Raw genomic sequence first — 25,561 nt, 5'->3', positions numbered from 1 at the left:
CCCAGATTTCCACACTGGGCTAGGATGGAAGTGATAAGAGGGAGAAGGAGAGATTTTCTCTGAAGTCTTCTGGGCATCATGTAATTCAAAGCTGCTCCTACACCGATTCTCATCTGAGACTGTGGTGAGGCTGAATCCCTAGCTAACACATCCAACCTGTCATTGTGATATGATGTTTTCATGGACAAAGTTCACACTAAGAACTACACGGTAGAGCTTTAAAAAAAATCTCAAAATAAACTTCACAATATTTTAATTATGTTTACAGTTTTATGTTGCTTTCGTAGTTGCAGTTTGGATACAGCTGCTTGGCTCTAGACTCTATGCTTGCTGATTTCTTTGAAGAAATGGGTTTTCTTTGAGAGAGCCACATAGTTCTCTCTGCTCTCTTACATGTCACCCCTGCACTCCAGGGTTTAAAAGGATCATTTGGAGCCGGGAGGTGGTGGCACATGCCTTTAATCGCAGCATTCTGGAGGCAGAGATGGGCAGATCTCTGGTCTACAGAGCTAGTTCTATCCAGGACAGCCAAAGCTACACATACAAAAAACCACCCTATCTCCAAAAACAAAACAACCACAACAAAAAGGATCCTTTGGGTCTAGAACCTCAAGATCAGGGAGAATTTTACTCCAAGGCTTTTAGAAAATACAGTTAAGATACCATCTTTGAAGAACTGATCAAAACTCCATGTTAAATTTCAGCAGTTAGTTGGTATCAATAATCAAAACATAAAGATCAAAACCCAGAGAAGATGATCTCCATCATTTAGGATCGCTGCTACCCATAGTCATCACAGCTTTGAAAGAGGTATGAAGTTTGTTTGGTTGTACTATGTATAAGTATTAGTACTTCTACTCAATGTTACTCGGGACTTTTAAGCATCTATAAAGAGGGAAAACTGGAAAAAGGATTATAATAGCTGTACCAGGTACTTTTATAGAAATTGAACTTAATTAAAACTGGGAGTTGTAATTTATATGCATTTGCCCTTCACTCCCTCACTTTCTAGCTTCCTCCCTGCTGCACACCCCCCCCCCCTCCCCCAAGTACTCATCTGGGATGGCTTGACGACCAAAAAAAAAAAAAAAGGCCCTTTACAGAGGCCGAAGGGCACTGACGGCGGATGACAGTACACATTCCTTTAAGAGTTCTGAGTTCATTTCCATTCCACATTCAGAGCCCGGAAACTGCTAATTTACCCGTGACTGGACATAACTAAAACACAATAAAACCCATGTTCCTTTCCTCAAAGATCATGCTTTAGAGAAGGATCAGAAGTAACCTTGGACTTGGGTTCCTGCACCCCACCCTCTCCCAGCATCCCTGTAAAGCTTCCAGTTCTGCCCGCCCGCTCGCCTTACTAGGAACAAAGACCCGCCCCACGGTGACACCTCCTGCAAACTGGGGGCGGGGACTGCCTGGATTGGCCGGGACCTCTGTGTCACGCGGCTCCGCCCCTCGGCCTATCTCACCCCACCCGGCTCCGGCGTGGAGAGAGGATGTCGTGCTGCAATTGGCTGGCCCTAGGCGGGGACGGATGACGCAAGCAGAGGCGGGGCCTGGACGAGCCTTGATTGGTCGTGGTGCACGAGGGCACGGATCGTGGTCCCGGCTGTGAGCTGCTGTGGTCGCAGGTGCAGATTAACTCTGCTGCGAGCCGTGCACGATGCGGAAGGTGGCTTTGATCACCGGGGCAAGCAGGTGAGGCCGCCTGCGGAACCCCGCAGGCTAAGTTCCAGGGTGCGGGGAAGCGCAGGTCGGTGACCCTGGACTCACTTTAGTTCGGAAGAGACCCTCCCTGCCCTTCTTTGGGCCTCCCAAGAGGTGTGGTCGTGCTCGCCTCTCTGGGTCCTCGGCTACTGGCTCTTTGAATTAAACATGACAGTAGAAAGGAAAACTAGAGCGCAAGTTACTGATCAGCCTGGCAGCTCTCAAGAGACCTGGCAGTTTCATTCAGACTCCGCCGTCGCCCTATCAGTGACCCAGTCTCTAGTAGTTACTGTAGCTGCCCACGGTTCACTTTAACCCTAAAGACGCCGCGTGTCTTACACTCCGGGTGTTTAAATGTCAGCATCCATGGGCTTTAGGACAATGGGGAGATCTCATTCCTGCAGCACACTTCGCTCTCCCCAGGAACACTCAGAACGATCAGTCGTTTCCTGTTAAGGCTTGTCCTAATGCAGTTACCAGTTCATAGATATTCCAAGCTTGCTGGTTTGACCCTTGGCCTACTTATTGCCTACTAGACTTCTTATTTGTCCACGAAGAATGTGCGGAGGATGAGACCGACCAACCTTCCCCCCGGCTGGTGACATGGTTATTTTTGAGGAATTAATATTGTTCTAACCATGGCCATATTAACTAAGCCAGTGTAGGAGAGGTCTCTCTTGGACTTTTTGTTAGCATGTCCTCTCCTTTGGGTCAACTGGTCTTGGTGGTTTTTTTTGTTTGTTTGTTTGTTTTTGTTTTGTTTTTTTTTGTGGAAGGTGCATATAGAAGTCAGGTCTGATCTTGTGTTTCTTTGATATATATTGTGGTATGTGCAATTGTATATTTATACTAAAGGTCTGCTATTTTGAAGTGAGGATGAATAGGCCCGTATATGTTTGATCCGTTTGATCCTCCTGGAAGGGCCACCAGATTATGTGAGCCCCGGACTCACACTGGGGTTCTATTTGCTGGCAGTCTGCATGAGAATTTAGTAGTGCCCAGGATGGCATTGCTCCCAGCAACTGGCCCCATCTGCTGGGCACTTTCATACTGCTCTTTCTGACCTAGTGTCTCTACAGCCTCTGTGAACTATGCTTCACATCCCGGCTTCTCGGTCTCCCTCTCCATCTGATTTGTATTCCTTTCTGTCTACTTGCACTGAAGGCTTTTTCTTTCTCTTGTTTATTCTGCTGTACTTTAGTAGTTGATGGGGATCTAACCTCCCGCCATGCTGCTCTGCTTTCTCCTTGGGGGCAGGGGATCAACGCAAAAGCTCCTCTGTTCACTTATCAGGATTTACAGTTGTCCTAGGAGCAACAATACCAGGAGGAGGTAGAACACTTGCCTTTGAGGGACCTAGACAGCACAAGAAAATGGGGATGTAATAAACAGCTAATAAGATCCTCTTCACAGCATTTGCTGGGGATGTAAATCACAGCGTAACAGGTGCCCCAAACCCTACAAGCCTGTGTCATTGAACTATTTTAGAGGGGAGCAACTGGATGTGAGTCTAATCAAATGACTTATGGGGTTGGTTCCTTCCTTCACGTAATGTTTGGTTATTTTTCTGTCAGCCTGGGCTTCTCATGGGAGCTCATGTTGACACAGTCAGGTTTCTGAGCCAGAGAGAAATGCCTTGATTGAGGACCATTTCAATGAACTCATGCCCTGTGCCTGAATTGTCTTCTCAGTGGCATTGGGCTAGCCCTTTGCAAACGACTGCTGGCAGAAGATGAGGAGCTCCACCTGTGTTTGGCATGTAGGAACCTGAGCAAAGCAAGAGCTGCTCGTGATGCCCTGCTGGCCTCTCACCCCTCCGCCGAAGTCAGCATTGTGCAGATGGATGTCAGCAGCCTGCAGTCGGTGGTCCGGGGTGCAAAGGAAGTCAAGCAAAAGTATGTCTCCTTTGGACAGGTTACTTTCTCCTGTGGTAGTGCAGCGTTACATTTTAATCAAATGAGAAAGGACAGGGAGCTATGGGAAGGTAATGGGTGTACTGTAAAATGAGTGACCTTAGAGCCCAGAGAGCTTGGAAGTACCCTTTCAAGTTGGCAAATGCATCATTGTGTCTGGTACCAGGTCTTTCCACCTACAGTATTCTGTTTGGTTAGAACTCATAAGAAATGCTGATGCTGTTTTTATCTAGATAGAGACACTATGGCAATCCTTTCATCTTTGAATACACTAATTATATTGTTTGATTGAAGCCAGAGCTTAATTTCCACATTTTACTAAGCATTGCTTCTTCATGACTAGCCAAATAAGTTACTGTTACTGAAGTTTGTAAATTAGATAATGGGATAATTAATCTGAGGTGCCACTGGCTTCACTTGCATGGTGAGTGGTGGTTATAGTGGCAACAATGTCATTACTTCAAATCGTCATTTTAATAATTGGAATCGTATGGTTATTCGATAGCATGGTCAAGAAATGCTCGTGCATAATCCATATTGTCAACCAAGTATATCAAGGTCCAGTTTTAATAGCTGTGGATCTATCCTGGGTTACCTAGAGGACACAGTATGGTGCCTAGGATTCTGGGAGATACTCTGAGCATGGATGTTGCCTGAGTATCATGGGAGCATGTCCTGCCTGCTTTGATCCAAGTTCCAAAGGGGTGTATTCGTATTAAGGCTTATGAAGTTTCAAAACTGAAAAGGCTCACTCAAGTCTGCATTTCTCAGCTCCTCCACGACGTGTATTCTGGATCAAGCCCACTGAGAATACCTAAACCCCACAGGGCATTTACAGTTTCGGGGGATGAGAGTGACCTTAAATCAGTTTATGATGCATAGCCCCTGGCTATGAACACAGGGTGGTTTCCACTTGGGTCTTCTGTTTTGGTAGCTACCAGGCCATCCAGATCTTAGCACAGATAGGTCAAGTCAGGCCTGCTCTATACATTATGTAAATTTAATTTGTCAACTATGGCAGATGTGAACTGGCAAAAAGGGCAATAACTTTGTAAAAGTTACTGGAGGAAGAGGAAGGTGGGTTTGATAGAGGGTACCTCAGTGCCTGATTGGTGGGCCATAGTTGGAGTCTCATATAGAGATTTAACTCGAAAGCCCATTGAAACCACCCAGAGCAAGGATACTCATGGTGGCTAGAGAAACTGTTGAAAAAGAACTATCTTAACCCTGGTGTTACATAGCCTGTGTGGCCATCTTAATCGGTTCAGAAAGGGTTTTCTGTCCTTTGACCTTCTGTATTCTAGTGATGGAGTGCAGTTTTGTGTCATCTTTTCTAATGATGTCATTTTGGCATTTTGCTTGTAGGTTTCAAAGACTAGACTACTTGTATCTGAATGCTGGAATCATGCCTAATCCCCAGCTAAATATCAAAGCCTTTCTCTTTAGCATCTTTTCAAGGTAATTATCATTATTCCAGATCCTGTGAGTCATGACCCATTTGGGGGGGGGGGGGGCTCAAACGACACTTTCACAGGGGTCACATGTCAGATAACCTGCCTAATCAGATATTTATATTACAGTTCATAACATTAGCAAAATTACATTTATGAAGTTGCAATGAAAATTTTATGGTTGGGGACGTCACCACAACATGAGGGACTGTATTAAAGGGTCGCAGCATTAGGAAGGTTGAGAACCACTGGTCTAGACGAACTGATTACAAGGAAGGCATTCATTTTGCTGCTGTGGTCTTTGCCTTTGGTGTGTATGTTGAGTCAGGGGATGCTGAGGAGAATGAAGATATATAGACAGGAGGAGTTGGTACCAGAGTAGACATGTCAAGTACTCATCTTTGTGGAGAACACTGCATGTTGTCATGGTTTTTATAATGTTCTAACTCTGGAACATTCCATCTCATCAGATGGCTCATCAGCTTTTGATTTGGCTGAATGGGCTGCTGGTGGAATTTGTCTTATTAAGGTGGCATTCTTAGCCAGCCTCCAGCACCTATCAGGTTGCATGGGAAGATGCCTCGTGGTGTGTGTCAGCCACTCTGACCAGTATGCTGAGGGGATGCAGAGAACCAGGGTCTGCCTGAGAGAATCTTGATACACATGAGTGTAGTGGCTTTCAAAGCTAATCACAAATCAGAGTCAGAAATAAGTCTTGTTTGCAACCCAATGCATTTATTCATAGAGATTTTTGATCTGGGCTGTGTATTCACTTCCTCTTTACTTTTCTTCCATGAAAATAACATGCACAAATCCCACTACTAAGCTGATCTCATAGCAAGACACACTCTGTTAGTTTGTTTGATGCTCTTAGAATTCCTAGTGAAAAAGAAAACCTGCTTAGTTTTTTTCAGTAATTAAACACACTTCTGTGGGTGAAGACTTTTTCTCATTGGCATAGCTGTGATTGCCTAAGAGTAGTTGACATGTAATCTGATGGGGTAGGGGGAACAGGAAAGCATGTTAAGTACACCTGTGAATTTGGGGGGCAAGAAGCATTTAGAACTCATTTAATACTCACAAATGTCCAGGAAATTGGCATTTTGTCATTATAGAACCAAAGAAGGGGTGTGTGTGTGTGTGTGTGTGTGTGTGTGTGTGTGTGTGTGTGAGAGAGAGAGAGAGAGAGACATCTTTAGTATTTTCAGTTACAGGAACGTTAAAAATCACACTATTGTCTTCTGCTATTTCAGAAATGTGGTTCATGTGTTCTCCACAGCAGAAGGACTGTTGACCCAGAATGACAAGGTCACTGCTGACGGGTTCCAGGAGGTGTTTGAAACCAATCTCTTTGGCCACTTTATCCTGGTAAAAAGGCTTGGGTCATACTAATTCCATACTTATTACTGTGATTCTGAGGGCATGCATGGATGCACGACTGTTTTGTGAAGCTCCTTAGTTTATGGTTAGCATTAAATCTTTGAGTGTTTAAATCCGATCAATGGCCTCAGAATAGAGAACGGAGGAGGTGGATTGCCAGACACCCAGTCACCTTTGGAAACAATGTACATACACAGCAGAAAAAGAACATTAGTTCTGTTCTAATGAGTTCTACAGACTGGGCTTGGCTTCAGATGGCCTGGGATAGTGAGCATGCTGTCAGTAGACACAGATTTGACTTATCTTGGTTTCTTCTTAAGTGCCCATACTCGGAAGGACAGTTCTAGGCATTTATAGTGGATTCAGCATGAGATGTGTGACTTATCTAGTGTGTTCGGTGATGTTGCCTCTGGCTCACTCTGTGGCACAGCTTTCACAGTAATTGAGAAGTGATGGCTCACACCTGTATCCCAACACGTAGGCGGAGGTAGGATAGCTGCAAATTGAGGCCATCTGGGGCTACAGTGTGAGCCCCTTTCTCAAAACAAGCCAACAAATAAACAGTATTAAAATAAAAAAGTGGTAATGATAGAGAATTCATTCATTAATAATATTGATAGTCTTACGTTTTGATGAATCTACTGTTTATAGAGTTAAATTGTTAGGAAAGCAAATGAGAGCTGTGGTCATGGGGCGGTTATCACAGGTGTCCTAGTATGTCTTTAGGTAAGGCAGACATGTCATTAGGGGTGTCAGAACCCACTTACCACATAAAATGATTCTACAGCCGTGATTGCAATGCCTTCTACTTCAGTTAGGTTTAGGAATCTGACCACAGTTCATGAAACACAAACTTGAATTCAGGGTTCATGTGTAATTGAACAAACAGATCCATCACTACTTTGATTTAGCATATAAAAATAATGACCAGACAGTAATGGTCGTTATAAAGAGTGGGGATTCTTTTTGTGAGCTCCAGATTGAGTGAGGTATTGTTGCTTAGGAGTGGATGACTGACTTGGTTTCATATATGGGGACTTTTCCTGATTGAGTTTGACTTATTTGTCCGCTGCGACATGGGGCACATCTGGAAGCTATGCTGGTAGATTTTTCTTTAATGAACTAATGTTTTCCAATAGTTGTAGATTTACCAAACCTTTGCAAAGATAGTACAGAAAGTTCTTGTACATCCTGTATTCAGTTTCTTCTTTCATTAGCCTTTTATATCAGTATGGTACATTTGTCAAAATACATGATGCAGTACTGATATGTTATTAAGTAAAGTCTATACTAACTTAAGTTGCCAGTTTTCTGAAGTCTCATTATCAGCTCTGGGATTCAATCCAGGGCACCACATTGCATTTAATAGTCAAGGCTGCTTAGGTTCTTTGTTGTGGGAATTTCACAGACTTGCCTTGTTTTTGATGACCTTGACAGTTCTTGAGCTTGCTACCCAGGCTTTTCACAGACTGTCTCTCATTTAGATTTCTCTGATGTTTGTCTTGTGGTTTGACTGCAGAATGTTTTTGGCAAGACTGTCTATATTAAATGCCTTTCTCATTACCTCATATCAAGAGTACATATTCCAAGGCAAGGCATGTTTGGCACATGCTTATAATCCCAGCACTTGGGAGACGGAGGCAGGAAGATTGAGAGTTCAGAGCCAGCCTGTGCTACACAGTGCATAGTGTAGAGCGTAGTGAGAGCCTGGCTCAGAATGATGACGACAGCAGTTTATGACCTTCCCAGGTTGACCTTGATCACCTGGCTTGAGGTGGCTTGTCAGGCTTCTCTACTGTGAAGTCATGCTTCCTTCTCCATAGGAAGAAGAAAGTTACTGGGTGTAACCCACACCGAAGGAGTTGAACTTCAATTTCTTAAAGATGGATTATCTACAGAAATTGTTTGGAATTTTTCTTTCAGGAAAATTTCTCTCTTCTTTTTTTTAAAATATTCAATTAATTTTGTATTCATGTAGACTCATGGTTATATATTTTCTACATCAGAGTTTTTCATTTAAAATATTTGTCAGCTGAGTGGTGGTGGTGGTGGTGCATGCTTTTAATCCCAGCACTCAGGAGATAGAGGCAGGCGAATCTCTGTGAGTCTTTGAGTTTGAGGCCAGCCTGGTCTATAGAGCAAGTTCTAGGATAGCTAGGGTGCTGTGGAATGTTCTGTATGGCAAATGTGTTGCTAATTAGTTAATAAATAAAACACTGATTGGCCATTGGCTAGGCAGGAAGTGTAGGCGGGACAAGGAGGAGAATAAAGCTGGGAAGTGGAAGGCTGAGTCAGAGAGACACTGCCAGCCGCCACGATGAGAAACAGCATGTGAAGATGCCGGTAAGCCACGAGCCATGTGGCAAGGTATAGATTTATGGAAATGGATTAATTTAAGCTGTAAGAACAGTTAGCAAGAAGCCTGCCACGGCCATACAGTTTGAAACCAATATAAGTCTCTGTGTTTACTTGGTCGGGTTTGAGAGGCTGTGGGACTGGCAGGTGAGAGAGATTTGTTCTGACTGTGGGCCAGGCAGGAAAACTTAAGCTACACCAGGGCTACACACAGAAACCCTGTCTCTGGAAAAAAAAAAATTTCTCTCTTTAGTTTCTGTAACATATACTACTTTTAAATATGGCGTGGAATGGTGATTAGATGTATTTATATGATTAACCCTACAAGTTTTTCTTGTTTTTCTTCTTTCGTTTTATTATGTAACCAAGATAAAGTTATTAGAAATGAAGATCTGGTGCTTGTTGCTACTGAGATATGAATAGCTCTAGGCCCTCTCAGCTAATAAACCAAGGAGATAAATGTGTGTTTACAAACTCACGGGTGTATGCATAGCTGTACATGGATGTAGCCAATCCCACATGAGGAAATACTGATGTCTCCAACCCTAATTCATTGCTGTCTGTAATCCTCTTAGCTTCTTCCTCTTGCAACAACAAGAAACCTGTTTCTTGCCGCCATATCCCCATCCATTTACTGTTGAATTCCAGTATACATACGCGATAGTTTTACATTGTTAGCATACACCGCTCAGTGGATTGTGATGCCTTTTATTCTGTGTCTTCTTCACTCAGATTCGGGAATTGGAACCTCTTCTCTGCCACACAGACAGCCCCTCTCAGCTCATCTGGACCTCCTCTCGCAATGCAATGAAATCTAACTTCAGTCTTGAGGACATCCAGCACACCAAAGGCCAGGAACCCTACAGTTCTTCCAAATACGCCACCGACCTCCTGAACGTGGCTTTGAACAGGAATTTCAACCAGAAGGCAAGGCCTATCTCAAGATACAGAAGCTAACCATCAGAGTCGCAATTTCTAGAGCAAGGCTGACTTCCGCTTACTTTCGTAACAAAAGCCCTAGGGGAGAGATAAACAGCTCCGGTCCTTTTAGGAATATGCAGTTGATTTACTGTTCTGCGTTCTTCAGGAACTCTGCCCTCTGCTGACAGCAGCCCCTGACTAAGTACTACCGGTGCTGTACTCCTCCTGTATATGTCGTTGAGTGTCTTTCCCCACTGCAGCTGGGTAGCTCTTACTATTCCAGTTTTCAGATGAGAACTCTCAAAGGTCACATGACTCGTGAATGGCAGCGCTTACCGTGGAGTGCAGGGCTGGCTGACTTTTCCCTACTAAGCCTCATGCCTTTTAGTCTCTGTCATGCCAATGATTAAAAAGCAACCAGATGTTATAAACCTTCTGGAAGATGATGATAAGACTCCATAGCTCTGTTTCTGTAAGGATACAGATTGAGGAGGGTGTTATAAAGGGGAAACTAACCCTTATCAGTCATGCTGGCTCCTACTGACCATGGTCACCTGCAAGTCACTGCTGCTGTGTAGTAACTGATTGCCCAGGTCCAAAATCCTAACAGGAATTCTTGTCTTTCCCATGGGCACTTTCTGGTTGTCATTACAGCTTGGAGGCAGTGTGTTAGTCCAACTGTAAGTTTCCTTCTAACATTTTTGAGATGTTTAAAACCTGTCGCAGCTGCTTCCAAGTCCTGTCGACACTCCCTTTTTAGAAGGCAGGGTCAAGCTAAAGTTGTTCTATGTTCCATAAAAAACTCTGGGATTTTATTTACATTTTAGTTGTCAAGTAAGGTGTGGGATTTTATCTTTTTAAAAAGAGAGTGAGAGCAATTAAGCTGATGCAGCTCTGTCTTAAAGTCTTCTAGAATTTGTTTTCAGCCCATGATTTTTCTTTCTTGGCATTCCCAAGAAAGAATTAGAAAGAGTTACATTGTGGGATTCCATTTGAAGCCTTTCTAATGATATTTTCCATACTTTTGGTTTTACTTTTTCAACAAATTAATCATTGTTTTAGTTTTTTTGGTGCTGGGGATGAAACCTAGGGCTTTGCGCATGGTGCCGTACCATGTGAACTATGACCTCAGCTCTCCAGTTATGGGTTTCCGTCTTCTCTCTCTGTCTCCCTGTCCTTCTTCAACATCTTGTGTATCCCAGGCCGGCCTCAGACTTGGTGTATAGCTGGTGATGGTGCACACCACTACACCTGATTTTACTCATGCTAGGCAAGCATTCCATCAGCTGAGCCACAACCCCAGAGCAACCTAGCTCCCGTGTTTGGAGACAGGGTGTCACTGTGTAACTCTGACTGGCCTTGGACTGTTATGTAGTTTAGGTGAGCCTCAAATTCAAAATTCTGCCCCTCTCCAAGGGCTAGGATTACAGGAGTGAGCTACTCTGTATGGCCATTTCCTACTTTTTATTTAAAAGGAAAAAAAGAGAGTAAGAAAGCAAAAGTAGCAAGAATGAGTTAGAATGGTCACTCTAAGAGTAATAAAAAATGTAGCAAAATTAATTCACAGCTGTAGGGCTTAATATGGTTGGCACAGGGTAATTCTTATGACCACAATCTCTGTGTTGAGACTTTCTTTATAGAGCCACATATATTGGCATTTATATACATAAATGCCAACACACACATACACACACACACACACACACACACACACACACACACACACACACACACACGTATATGATAGGTCCTTACACAATGACCAGTCCTTCATTAAGGACCTGGCTAGAGATCTTGAGTTGAAGATCTTTGTTTCTCCTGATGCTGAGAGCGTCCAACTCAACTGTGTTCCTCTAGACTAGTGGTTCTCAACCTTCCTAACGCTGAGACCCCTTTAATACAGTTCCTCATGTCATGATGACCCCCAACCATAAAATTATTTTCGTTGCTACTTCATAACTGTGATTTTGCTACTGTTATGAATCGTAATATAAATATTTTTGGAGATAAAGGTTTACCATGGGGTTGCAACGCACAGATTGAGAACCTCTGCTATAGAGAAACAGCGTATATTTTAAATTAGCCACTGTATTTAATGAATTAGAAGCTAATTGAAGACAGGAATTAAACTCAGTAAACTTGTTATATACTTATTGGGATTGATGAATTGAGCTTTAATTAAGCCAATAATAGAAAATCTTGGTAATCAGGCCCCACTTTCCTTTCCCATCGTCAAGATTGGCTGTTCTTTAAACTATAAATTTCTTGAGAATAGACTTCACCTTGCTAACTTTTGCTCCTGGTCCTAGTAAGTGATTTTAGACTTAAATGGTCCTACTAAGCAACAAGGATAACTGCAGTGGAAACTTGCCATCCTCTGGTTTTCCCGGCTCATATGTGTGTGTCTTTTATTACTGAGCGTCCCTGAACTGAGTCACTATGCATCAAATTAAAATCTTAGTGTGACTCTCCTCTGTGCCCCCAGGGTCTGTATTCCAGTGTGATGTGCCCAGGGGTGGTAATGACCAACCTGACATACGGAATTCTGCCTCCCTTTGTGTGGACATTGCTCCTGCCGCTGATGTGGCTGGTAAGTGGAGAACACTTATTTTTTTTTTAATTCAGAGTTATGAAATATTAAGAATTCAACTCTTAAGTGGCAGACTTCCATTTGACTTGTTTTTGATAATGCTGTAATCATAAATGCAAATTTTCTTTCTTAAATTTAAGTGAAAAAAAATGTCCTTTTTGCTGCTGCTCTCAACAGCCCCCTAACACCTGTTGTTTTCTCTCGGTCAGATTCGCTTTTTTACAAACGCTTTCACTTTGACGCCGTACAATGGAGCCGAAGCACTGGTACGTACGTACGTTACTGGAGGTTCGTAGCCTATAAAATGGCTTAGTGATAGAAGGGCTAAGTTCACTGATGCCAGTGAGCAGTGTCAGGGTCCACGGCTCTAAGGCCGTGGTTCTCAACTTCTGAGTCGCGACTCCTTTGGGATCTAATGACCCTTTCACAGGCGTCACATGTCAGATATCCTGCACAGCGGATATTTGCTTTACAATTTATAACAGTAGCAAAATTTCAGTTAGAAGTAGCAACAAAATAATTGTCTGGTTGGAGGTCACCACAACATGAGGAACTGTATTAAAGGCTCGCAGCGTTAGGAAGGTTGAGGGCCGCTGGTATAGAGGAACAAGCTCTGTGGACAAGCAAGTTCCGTTTGGGACTAAGGTAGGTATCGTCTTACAAACAAGATATCAGAAGTTTGACATTTAGCATCTGCTGGGATGTTGGGTACCATGACTATAGAAAACACACTTCCGTAGAAGCAAGATGCATCAGGAGATGCAGGGAAGGTGGCAGGACACTGTAGAGTCAGTTAAAGCAAGGCAGTGATTGGTGAATGATTTCCCATGGGGAGGTGTGTCTTGTGGGACAAACAGGGCAATAAGCCCTATTGTCTTATGTAAAGATTTTTCTTCCTGGAGCCGGAGAGGTGGCTCCGTGGTTAAGAACACTTGTTCTTGTAGATGACCCAGTTTGATTCTCCAGCTTCAGGAGATCCAACACCCTTTTCTGACCTCCACAGGCACCTGGTATGCACATGGTACAGACATACTTGCACAAAACACACACATAAAATAAATCTAAAGAAAAAAGGTAAAGATTCTTCTTCTTCTTCCCTTGGTACTGGAGAATCAAGGATCAAGGTACAAGAGGATCTTACTAGGAAAATAGGATTTCCTTGAATGATGTCTGACAGTTCGCTGTGTGTGTTTCCTCATCCATGGCAGGCATCACTAATGAGCTACACTTCTATTTTCCTCTGTGTGTACACTAGTAATGCCTTTCCTCAGCGCCCCAGAGCTCCATAGACCTCTATTTATGGGTCAGAATTCTCGTCCAAGAAGAGACTTGCCATCTGTTCTTCATGCCAGCTGCTTGGAATCCTGTTGTCTTAGTTCGGAAGGGTGGTACTCAAGTCACTTAGTCAGAACTTTTATCCTAGAAACCTGAGGGCTAGTACTGTGCTATCCAGGCTCGACCACTTCTTAAATCTTGACCAAATTGAGTTTGAGGGAAACATGAAGGGAATGATAAGCATTAGAGAATCAAGTACTTTTCTGTGTAGACACAAATTGATTATGAAGACAAGTGCTTTTAGACTGTATTGGTGTAGTTACCAAGATATAAGAAGTGTGAATGTGTAGTCCTTTAGGGATTTCTCATTCTGCACATGTATGGTGTGAAAAGTCTTGTCTTGGGGTCACATATATATTGAGCATCAATGGTGGATTATGTTTTGAAGAGAAAAATCCTCTGTTACTAAGTAGCTTAGAGTTATGTTTAGAAAAGTAATGAATCCATAAGGTAGGCAAGAAAACAGGACATCTTTTTATTGGGTGGGGAATGTTGGGACCCATTGGGGCTGCCGTAGTTAGAGCTGACTTTGACTAGAGTGGAACTAGATCTATGCTCTGAGGGACCAGGCGATTCAGATAGGATGAACGCCATGATCCTCTTGTCATAGTTCAAAAACTTCATTGTGAAGGGCTGGAGAAATAGCTCAGTGGTTAATAGTATTTGCTGCTCTAGTTGAGGACCATGGTTCTGTTCCCAGCACCCTTATGGCAGCTCACAACTATCTGTAGCTCCACTTCCAAGGGTTCTTTCTAATGCCTCTTTAGGCATATACATACATGCAGGAAAAACACCCATAGACTACAAATAAATGTTAAAACAAAATCCATGGTGGTCTTGCTATAATTTTCTAAAATGTAGGTGAGTAGAAGGGGATCACCCTAAACGTCACCCACTGATGTCTGGAGATGTTGGTAGGGGCGGGTGGGATGGTAGCACATCGTGTGAGCACTTAGGATCTCTTTCAATCTCAGTAAGTTTTGCTCCTCAGGAGGGGAGTGTGAACTTGAGCTAAGGCACAGGCCAAGCATGATAGTTACCATTCAAATCCAAGTTCTCCAGTTCCTGGCTTGGAACCCTTGAGCATGTTTTTTACCCATCTAGACTTTTATTTTATATACAGTAAGATCAGAGCAGTAAATGGAAGCAGGTGTGTGGTGATATTTTATTTGTGCTGAAATGTGATATTTTATTTGTATGTTAATAAATAAAGTTTGACTGGAGATCAGAGGTCATAGTGAGCCATAAACAGAAGTCAGGCGGTGGTAGCACACGCCCTTAATCTGATCACATGGCAGGCAGAGTCTCTTCATGGTCAAAGACACAGCCAAGCGTGGTGACCCACACCTTTAATCCCAGTACCAACCATAGAGACCTGGAGGTCTGTATAGACAGGCAGTGACAGGAAGTGATGTGGCTGGGCTCAGAGCCAGTGAGAAGGCAGAACAGAAAAGCAATAAAAGCACAGGTTAGACAGGAAGAAGCTCTCTCTTGGGAAGCCACAGAGTGGTGGTGAGCTAAGGTTGGTCTGTGACTCTTCGCTATTTCTCTGATCTCTTCGGCTCTTACCCCTGTATTTGGCTCTGTGTTTCTTATTTAATAAGACTGTTTAGAAATTCCTCTACACAGGGGCATTGCAGAGGACTCATGCTATTTCAGATTTTAAAAGAAGGTTTTAATCAACAACAGATACAATCTGATGTTTCAATGGGGCAGAATAGAAAGTTTAGAAATTGACCCATAAACACACAGAGATTTAGTGTATAATAATGACCAGAGGTAGAGGGAAAAGATGGGCTTTTTCAGCAAGGTTGTAGCCAAAAGGGAGTTTATGATCTTTATTTCATGCCTTCCACCAAAATAATATTCTAGATAGTTAAAGAGGTTTATATGTCAAAATTAAAATAAAAAATTCTTAGTAGAAATCATGGGGAATTTATGTGAAGTTTCAGAGTGTGAAGGCTTATCTAAATGTGGAAACTCTAATAAAAGAGTGGAAATCAAAATAAAATTAGCATGATCCCAGAGTCCACTATAAAGGAAGTACGAGGTAGAACACAAACATCTGTCTTAGACAAAGGTAGATATTTTCTTAGTTAATCAAGAATCCCAGTGAAGGGAAGGCAGCTCTTGTTGGAATTACAGGCAAAAGACAGACACAAAGATTCTGAACATTTTCAGTCTTGTGAAAAGATGCTTGGTCACACTGATGCTAAGAGAAGTGTATATTAAATCTATAATTCCGAGCTCAGCTCAGATTAGCAAAGAGTAGGACATTTGATACAGGCCTGTGGTGGCTGATGATAAGGGCATGAGAACACTGCATCGCAGCTTCTGTGAAGACTCACGGCAAGATGAGTCAGATCGTAAGGCACGCACGCCCCTTCACCAAGAACTTCCATTTATGGCATTACTTTTATAGATGTACTCAACATCCATCATGGTTTAGTTTGTATTCATAAAGACCGCAGTCTACTGCATATGTCTTTCAATTAAAAGCTGAACATATAAATTACAGCCTGTGCCCAAGATGGGATTCTGTACTTTAAAAACAAATGAAACAGCTCAGTGTACACAGGTTTGAAAATTTGTGATGGTCAAGTGAAAACTTCTGGGTGTTATGCTTCCGTTTTAGAGAGAAAGATATGTGTTTCTAAATGCAGAGATAGTTCTTTGCATGCCCACACATGGTAGAAGAGTGGGTTACTCCCAGAGATGTAAGCTACGTTGTTGCAAAATCGGAAAGGGACGAAGACCTCCTTTTTTTTTTTTTTTTTTTTGGTTTTTCGAGACAGGGTTTCTCTGTGTAGCTTTGCGCCTTTCCTGGAACTCGCTTTGGAGACCAGGCTGGCCTCGAACTCACAGAGATCCGCCTGCCGAGTGCTGGGATTAAAGGCGTGCGCCACCACCGCCCGGCTAAGACCTCCTTTTTATACTGTGTACATCTTCTAGACATAATGCATCTTCTCACTGGTAAAATATCCCAGCGAGCTGTGCTTGGTTGTGGTGTGTGCCAAGAATGATACTTAATAAGCCAGTGTCTGAGACATGAATTTATATGGGAATTGAGGGAGAAGACGACAGGAGAAGTGAGGGGTGTTTTGTTCCTTGCTTAGACTATCTCTCACGGTCTGTGTGGAGCACGCTGTCTTCTATTCTCCCTTCAAAAGATGACAGCAGTTTCCAGAGATGCTGAAATTAGCTGGTACTTTCTGGGCCGAATCTTGCGATTTCATGGGGGAGCTCTGTAAAGTACTGACGGCAAATCTCACTTGCTTGGGGCAGGAGCATTCTCCCTGACATGCTTTTCCTTCCCAGGTGTGGCTTTTTCACCAAAAACCCGAGTCTCTCAATCCTCTGACCAAATACCTGAGCTTCACCACAGGCTTCGGGACTAATTACGTCAAGGGCCAAAAGGTAAGTCTGTTTATGTTGTCCAGTTCTGAGGCTCTGGGCCTGTGAAACTGATCAGTCAGCCGCCCATCTTGTGTGCCCGAGTCTTCACTCTGGCGTGGTCGTGGTCTGTTTTATTGCTTTCTGCTTCCTCCTGTGTCAGAGCTTTGGCCATCTTCTTCCTGCTAAGCCGCTCTTACCTGTGTTCCTGTTGATGTCCGTTCATCCTTCCGGCCTCACGTTCTCAACCTCTCTCTTTAGACCAGGTCCTGTGTCCTGCTGTGGGATTTCTCATACCTGTTCTGTGTAGCACTCACCCTCAGCTGCCCCTGTCAGCATAGAAGCTTTTTGTGAGGGATTGTACCTGCTTCCCTAGTGTGCTGCCTCACGTGGAGACTTAATAAATACATCGTGAGTTGTGTGGAACATAGAGTGTCTTTCAATGCTACATTAACATTTCTTGGAATGTGCATTCTGTTTCAGATTATTATAAGCATTGTCAGACAGATGTTTTGAAGAGACAAGGGGTAGAATAGGGAAAATCAAATTGATATTTCGTCTTTTGGATTCGAATCTTAAGAGAAATCATATAAAATTGCATGGCAGGGGAGTGGGAACATTTACTTGGGACTGTAAGAACATGCTGTAGCTTTGTCACAGGCAAGGGTAATGTAGCGTCCTGCTTTTCTCTGCCCAATTACTGAGGATGCAGTGGTATAAAATACAACTAGTTTGAAGCAAGTAAGTGACCTCTGTCAGCTTGGCAGCAGCCTGAGTCCAGTGACAGCCAGCCTTGTGGGTTGCTGCCCATGTCACCTGCTAGTAAAAAACAGCCTTTCATATTTTTGGAAACATGTTGTGTTGGATGCTAGTGACTTGAGAACATTTTCGAGACATGGTCCTTCAGGCAGGTAGAGTTGAACGATCCTTCCTGTTGTCTTCCCATGCTGGGTTCCCCACAGTGTGTTAGCCCAGGAATGGCTTTGAGATGTTGAAACCGTTAAGCGATAGAGAGGTGACATGGTTGATCTTGGGATTTACAAATTGTTCTTAAAATGCATGAATCGTTTATTTGTTGTTGTTTTTGTTTTGTGTTAAGACAGGTTCTCACCATGTAACTCTGGCTGGCCTGGAACTCTGTCTTAGTTAGGGTTTCTGTTCTGAGATAAAACACCATGACAGAAGCGACTTGTGGAGGAAAGGGCTTGTTTAAGCCTCCTACACTTGCATGTCACAGTCCATCGTTGAGAGAAGCCAGGGCAGGAGCCTGGAGTCAGGCACCGAACGAAGCACAGGCCGTGGAGGAACGCTGCTTACTGGCTTGCTCCCTCCCCATGGCTTGCTCACTTTGCTTTCTGAAGATAGCACGCAGGACCATCATCCCAGAGATGGCACTGCCCACAGTGAGCAGGGTTCTCCCACATTACTCATTGACCAAGAAAATGTACCACAGGCTTGCTCACAGGCCAGTCTCATGGGATTATTTTCCTCAATTGAGGTTCCCCCTTCCAAAATGACTGTAGCTTGTGTCAAGATGATATAACATTAGCCAGCACAAACTGGTTGTTTAACAAGGCTGGCCTGCAGAGGTGGATCACAGGGATCGGCCTGCCTCTGCCTTCTGAGTTCTGAGAGTCAAGATAAACACCACCATGCTCCATGCTCTGAGTTTTTGTTCTTGTTTTTTAAACTCAAATTTGGATTAACTCACAATCCTTACCATCTAAAAACGATACATTTTGGGAAACTCTGTTGCAATTTAATAAGCTCACAGTAGGGCTTTCAGGGTTTATGTAAATTTGCTATCTTATAACCTTATAGGGAGTGATTTACTTATCAAGGGGAGACAATGTTTAATTTTACAAACCCAGGTATTTCATATAATTTTTCTAAGAAATGCATTGAAGAAAGTATTTTAGCCTTTGGTTCATTTGGGGGAAACCTGCTTTCCCCTCTGTTAAGGATGGGGAAGTAGTGGCTGCTGATAGATCTTGGAAGACGGGGAGTCATTGTCTTCAGTGTGTTCATTGGTGAGCGCTCCCTGCTGCAGTGGACCTCCTCAGACATGCACGTGTGGACCACCCTGGTTAGAGCCAGTGTGCCACAACACAAAGGCAGAACGGGAGGAAGCAGGAAGACTGAGGAGTGGGGGTGGGGAGTGAGGGGGATAAGACAGGAAGAGAGGGTGGGGATGAATGTAATAAGAATGCAGAATCGTCAAGGAATAAATAAATTTAGTTTAAGAAACAAAGGCGAGATTGAACAGGAGAGATCTGTAACATTTCCAATTTCAAAACACAGAACTAACAGAATTCAATGAGGATAGATGTTAGGTCCAAAACGTTAAAAAGTACCCTTAATCCTTAGCCTTTCAGTTGTAAGAAGATTCTAGTTTGCTGACTTGGAAAAAAGAGAGCCTGACTGTAGGAGCTGAAAGGTGGTTCTTATCATCAGTTTAAAGTAAGATTTTCTGCAGGAAGAACAAGAATGCAAAATAACAGTGACTTAAGACAACCTCCTATTTCTTGCACACAGAAGCACTTTAGGTGTAGATGAGCATCTATAGAAATTCGGACTCTTGATTTCCTTTCTCCCCTTTTCCTTTAGAAGTTGGTTGGGTACTAGGAGACTCGCATTTCATATCTTTACAAGCAGTGGGAGGTTTGGGGAGTGCTGAGTTTACATGAGCATTTATGCCCTCAGTTTCTCTAGTATTTCCAGCTGTCCCCGAACGGCCCTCTCTGCCCCTTCCTAGCTTCCGGTTCTCTTACACACATGGACGCCCTCACTTTGCTTTCACGCAGCTTTTTTTATTTTTCTTTTGCAGACATCTCTCTTTGTGCTTGTTTTCCAGATGGACATAGATGAAGACACCGCTGAAAAATTTTATCAAAACTTACTGGACCTGGAAAAACGTGTTAGGATCACCATTGAAAAATCCGATCACCCCAGCTGATGGCGACATTCTCCAGAGCATCCCATATCTTCTGTAAATCCCGGCCGGGCACGTGGCTTTCCATTGTGCATTTGTAGTAAACCACAAGCTGTGATGATCTCTGCTCCCATCTTTCAGAATGATCTCCAAGACTCCGTGTGTGCATGTGTGCAGGCGTGTACACACATGTAGAAAGGATTGGCAAAGTAGAGGAACCAAGTCAATCCCCTCCAGGGTAGTGTCCTTTTGGATTTGCTAGGGGCTCTCTGCATCCACTGTTCTACTGGCCACTGGGAGGCCAGTAGATCATTCTTGAGTGATTGGGACACGGGTACAGCCTGAACCTCCTTTCAGTCCCAGCGATGTGGGACAAGGCCACTGAGTAGTCATTCCAGCTCCTTGTCTTTTCTCTGTGAACATTTTCCTACTCTCTTTATTCACTTCTTCACGTGCTGCTTCCGGATAATCTTATCAGATCATCTGTCTGAGCGGTCCCCACGTGACTGCACACAGTGAATCTCAGGAACCAAGTGTGAGTATGTTTGGGCCACGTGTGTTATTTCTTCTCTGTAAAAACATTCTGTTTTTATCAGGTAGTAGAGCCAACAGCCTGGTCTTTAGTAGTGTCTGCAGATGTACTCATGAACATCTTATCTTCATGACCATATTTCACTGGAACTAAAAGTATAGCAGAAAATTATTTATTCGTGTTTCAAAAAAGTGTAAAAAAATAAACAAACTGAGAAACTGCTACTAGGCCGTCCGCTGGCACCTGGAGCACAATGGAATAGAAGGAAACTGTTCATTTTTATGTGTTGGGTGATGAGTTTTTCAAACCTTTTCTCTAAAACTTAAAGAGCTACACCTGAGCATCCTTTGGTATGAATCAACATGCTAACGATGACTGAATATTTTTTTTTATCATAAATAAAGCCATCCTATCACTTGGGATATAATAAAGTCAGTAAAATTTTGAATAAAAGTCCAAAAGATGATACATAATTTCCCTACAGCTTGTGCTATGAAAATTTTCTGATTAGAATTTCCCTCCTTTTGCTGACCAAGATGTTTTTGTAAAGATAACAGGCGAGAGTGAGTCTGCACACCGCCCAACTCCCCGCATCCTTGGGTAACGAGGGTGGAGCTTAGCATGGGGCTGTCCTTTCTTCTTTATCTCCTCAGAACCCCCGTTTGGAAAAGGCTGCTTCTCCCTGGTGAACTCACATTTCTCATGTGTAAACGGAAACCCCTTTGCCCTGTTGCTCACGGGTTTGCAGTGAAGAGGGGATCGACGATCTGTGTGGACCGTGGACGTCCCTCATTGGTAGAGAATGATGAGGTTCATTACAGATCAGACACCCAGAAGGCCGAGGTCCAGATACTGCCATGTAAGGCACCGGCTGCCCACGGCCCTTTTGACAGGTAGTTGGTTTTGTTCGCTGAGCATTTCCAGGAGACTGTGGAGCACTGCAGGGTGGAATTGGGGAGTTATGGGCCCTAGGTCTGGGTAGTCATAATCTAGACTGTTCTTGAGAGAGTGGAATAGCGTGGGTTTTGGTTATTTGTGAGTTTGGAAAAACATGTCCTTTTCCGGGGTTGCCAACTTTGGAGCATCAAGTTATTCTTAGAATTTCTGTTTGCTGGCTACGTTAGTAATTCCCTCGATTTTATTCTTGATGCTGATATCTTTTCATTGTCAGCCATGCAGGGCTTTTTCCATTTGCTGGGGTTTTCAGAGAGCCATGTTTCCGCCTCACTGATTTTTTTTTTCTCCCCAGTTGCTTATATATTTTCCATAGAGATTTTAGCTCTGCATGTTTTATTTATCTCCTTTCTGCTTTCATTGGGTTAAAATAAACCATTTTTCCTGTTTCTTGACATAAAAACTTAGGTTACTTATTTAGGAATTTTTCTTCCTGGCTGGTGTAAGCATTTAATTATAAGCATTTACTGACATAAACGTCCCTCGCAGCCCGGTTTAACCGCATCCCTTGTTTGCTGACATACTGCCTCGCTGTCATTTCATCCTTTTAGCCCTAGATTATTTTATTAATTTCTGTTGAGGTTTCCTTTTATGAATTATTAAAAGTGTTATTTAATGTTTATATTTTTAGATGGAACTTCACTGGGCAGATGGCTCAGTGGTTGAGAGTACTGGCTGCTCTTCCTGAGGACACAGGTTCGATTCCCTGCACCACACGGTGGCTCACGAACATAGAACTCCAGTTCTGGGAGATCCAGTGCCCTCTTCTGGCCTCCATGTATACCAGACATGCATGTGACACATAGGCATACAGGCAGACAAAGCACCTATACACATAAAATAATAATTCTTTTAAAAGTTGGTACTGGCTTCCAGGTATAGTCTGTTGGGATTTTCTAGTCTCATGTTGCTATAGTCAGAATACATGGAGTCCTATTTCTGTATTAAATTTTTTGAGCTGTAGTTATGGTCCAGGACCTGTTCTACCTGGAGCGTTCTGTGGACTTTCCTTCACACCATGCCTGCTCACATCTCTTTGGAACACTGGAGTTGCTCTCTGTACGGAGTTCATGGTTGCTTTTCTGGCAGGTGTTGTGTGGGAGGGCCACCCCGCTCCGTTGAAAACAGTGTTTCTCATCTTTACATCAGCTTTCGTTTCTGTTATAATTTTACTCTTCTAGTTCTTTCCTGTGTTCAGTCAGTTTTTCTTGTTCTGTGTCCATTTCTGGTTTTAGTTTCAAAATTTTGATTCATTTTATTCTTAATTAATTTATTTATTTTGCATGCTTGGGTGTATTGAGTTCAGGGCTATCTTCTCTCTTGTGGTTGATTCCCTGGGCAGGAATGCTGTGGATAGTAGTTGTCAACAGACACTTTTATTTATTCGTTTTTATTTTGTTCTTGTCACTCCTCAGTGAGGTCTTTGATAGTTAGTTGACTCTTAAATTTCATCATGTCCCTCAAGTTTTACCATCCTTATCAGTCTTTTGAAAAACAAAACAAAACATTTAATTGAGGGCTAAAAAGATGGCTCATCACTTAAGAGCTCTGACTGCTCTCCCAGAGGACCCAGGTTCACTTCCCAGCACACACACGGTGGCTTACAATTTTCTCAAGTTCCAGGGGACCTAGTGTTCTCTTTTGGCCTCTGTGGGCACCAGACACACAAGTGGTGCATAGGAATACATGCAGGTAAAACGCTCATACACATAATAAAAATCAAAATCAGTCTTAAAGAATCAAAAACCAAAAAACATTAATTTAGGGGAAAAGAGTAAAGTTGTGATAAAGCTCAAATCTGTGCATATTACCAAATGCTGTCCTTCTTACCCTAAAAGCCTCCTGATAGACATCTAGAAGCAGGCTGCTGCCCGGCTTCCTTTTCCTGCTCCTCTCCAAGCTAGCCTGGATGGAGTGCAGCCTCCCGTCTGACCTGTAGGATCCTAGCCACTTTTGAGGCCTCTGCTCTGAGGGACATATACCAGCGTTGGATTACTTTTGTTTTCCTTGTGTTGGTAGAGGGTGCATTAGAAATTACCTACTTTTGTGTCAAGCTGTGTGTTTATGAATCTTACCATTTCTTGTTTGATTTCCAACCTTTGATTATAAGAGGTATTATCCATGTAATAAAAAAAAGAAGCTCTTGCCTAAAAATCATGTATTTATCTAAAATTTGTACTTGTTTCTCTTGTTTATTGTCCTTTGACATACCAAAGGATCAGCTCCAAGACCAGCTGTTGTTACTCATTGTATTTCAAGCATTCAATGGCTGACATTTACTAGGCTCTTGATAAATATGTGAACAGTTGTTTGAACAAGTATTTATTTGAATAAAAGTATCATGCTAAAACCAAGAGGTTTTAGGCTTAGTTGACTTTATTATGCCAAAATTTTAAAAAGCTATAATTTATCTTAATTTGGAATAATATTTAGAATACCAAGCTAGAGTTTACTGAGGCTCTGTTATTATTTTCTAATCTTAGAACATTATGTTATACTAATAAATATGCTTCCTTCTCACACACATCATTATTATCTGTACTTGCAAGTTAGTGCTTGAAGAACAATTTGACAGTGTTTATCACAAGTTAAAGTGCATGTGCTTTTAGCAATTCAGCATTTCTAAATTTATCCTGAAGATATAACTCAAATACATACAAAGCGTCAGGGTTACTGTCACCTATTGGAAATTCTTGGTGCTAAATATGCTTCAAAAATTCAAATTGCTTGTACTTTGGAAGGATAAGTTGGTGCACACACTACAGTGTTTTGTAACAGCCCGAGAGGGAGTTGGGATAACAACCTATAATCAAAGCCAGTTGTACGTCAGCGAAAAAGATGCATGAATTCACAGTAAAGCACCATAAAAGCTATAAATAGCCTCACACCAGCTCAGCTAGAGTTTAGCTGCCAAAGGAGTATGCCAAACATTTGAAAGATGTCCAGCATTTCTAAGCTGTTTGGCCTTTGGAAGTACAGGTGAGGGACTTTAGACCAACAGGACAGTGTTCTCTGCAGATCTTTTTCCAGGCACAGCAGCAGAATACAAAGAATTTAAGCATGTTTATCCAGTCTTTAGGGTGCTGGACAAAGAATGATGTCATTTCCATAAAATACACTAAAAGTAACAGTGTTATAAAATAGTCTTTTAAAAAGGGATGAGGTAGGTCTATATGAATTGTGAGTTAAATGAGTAAACCAGATACTGTAGAAGTTGGGGAGGTCTTTGTCCTCAGAGACAAGCACCAGGGGAACCTGGAATGTTATGCATACAGGGTTGTTCCTTTAAAGGGAGGGATGCATAACTTGTTAACCCCCCAGGAGGCTGGGGGTGGACCTGCTGAATAACCTGGTGACTGTGTGGTGGAGACCACGCTGGATCTCCCCCTCACCCTTATCATAAGCTTGTTTTTCTTAGTTAATCTACAGAACTTGTCTTTATGGAAGGTGTCACATGTACTTTACAAAGAGTTTTGATGTCACATCTGAATTTAATTTAGCTTACTGTTCCACAAGATTTACATATGCTTTATCTAAAGCGCACACAGGGTTGAGTTAATTATGACCAAGAAAGTATTCACCAAATTGTGCTGTGCTTAAATATGTCTAAAATAAACTACTCAGGGTCAGAAAAAACAACAGGGACATGGGAAGACTGTTTTTATAGCTACCTGCTCAGGGTAAAAGCAAGAAAAGCAAACGAGATGGTATTGGAAAGTGAGTTACTCATGACAACTTCCAGATTTTTATTTTCAAAGTGAAGAGGAAGACCAAGTGGAAATAATTTAAAGTTTAGCCCACCAAACAGACAGGAGACAGACCGACCACTCAGAAACAGATCCACCCTGTGACACTGGGCTTGCGAGATAGTCCAGGACGATGGGTGGCAGGTGCCTGTGGTATGTTTTAGCCACCAGAGGTCCCCCTTACCCTACAACCTCTGGGTCAGGCAGTCTGCGGGCGCCTGCAGGATTAGGACCCAGGCTACAGGTCAATGGGGCCTGAGTGAGGTACTGCATCAAGGATGGTTGAGCTGTGGTCAGGGGACTGGGGTCATTTGCGGGTGGGTTCTTACTCGGGAAACTGCCGCCT

The 25,561-nt window shown here is 42.8% G+C and overlaps 1 protein-coding gene across 1 annotated transcript; it reads left to right on the top strand.

Moving 5' to 3' along the window:
- Positions 1-1,555: 1,555 nt before the first annotated feature.
- Hsd17b7 (hydroxysteroid 17-beta dehydrogenase 7) lies at positions 1,556-23,823 on the top strand. Its single transcript, XM_052737537.1, has 9 exons — positions 1,556-1,704; positions 3,405-3,608; positions 4,992-5,084; positions 6,331-6,445; positions 9,545-9,739; positions 12,219-12,323; positions 12,533-12,589; positions 16,977-17,075; positions 19,906-23,823. The coding sequence occupies exons 1-9, from the start codon at positions 1,670-1,672 to the stop codon at positions 20,005-20,007; spliced, it is 1,005 nt and encodes a 334-aa protein (XP_052593497.1). The 5' UTR covers positions 1,556-1,669; the 3' UTR covers positions 20,008-23,823.
- Positions 23,824-25,561: the final 1,738 nt, after the last annotated feature.

This window comes from Peromyscus californicus, unplaced genomic scaffold (assembly GCF_007827085.1).
Source record: "Peromyscus californicus insignis strain IS unplaced genomic scaffold, ASM782708v3 Scaffold_14__1_contigs__length_90479793_seg_2, whole genome shotgun sequence".
NCBI lineage: Eukaryota > Metazoa > Chordata > Mammalia > Rodentia > Cricetidae > Peromyscus > Peromyscus californicus.
Note: the sequence above shows the minus strand (reverse complement) of the source record. Positions and strands in the feature narration are given on the sequence as shown.

Excerpts from the sequence above, each read along its gene's own strand:
- Hsd17b7 (XM_052737537.1), top strand. The coding sequence starts at position 1,670 with ATGCGGAAGGTGGCTTTGATCACCGGGGCAAGCAG. Across the intron at positions 1,705-3,404 it reads TTGATCACCGGGGCAAGCAG|TGGCATTGGGCTAGCCCTTT; the intron begins GTGAGGCCGCCT and ends TTGTCTTCTCAG. Across the intron at positions 6,446-9,544 it reads TCTTTGGCCACTTTATCCTG|ATTCGGGAATTGGAACCTCT; the intron begins GTAAAAAGGCTT and ends TTCTTCACTCAG.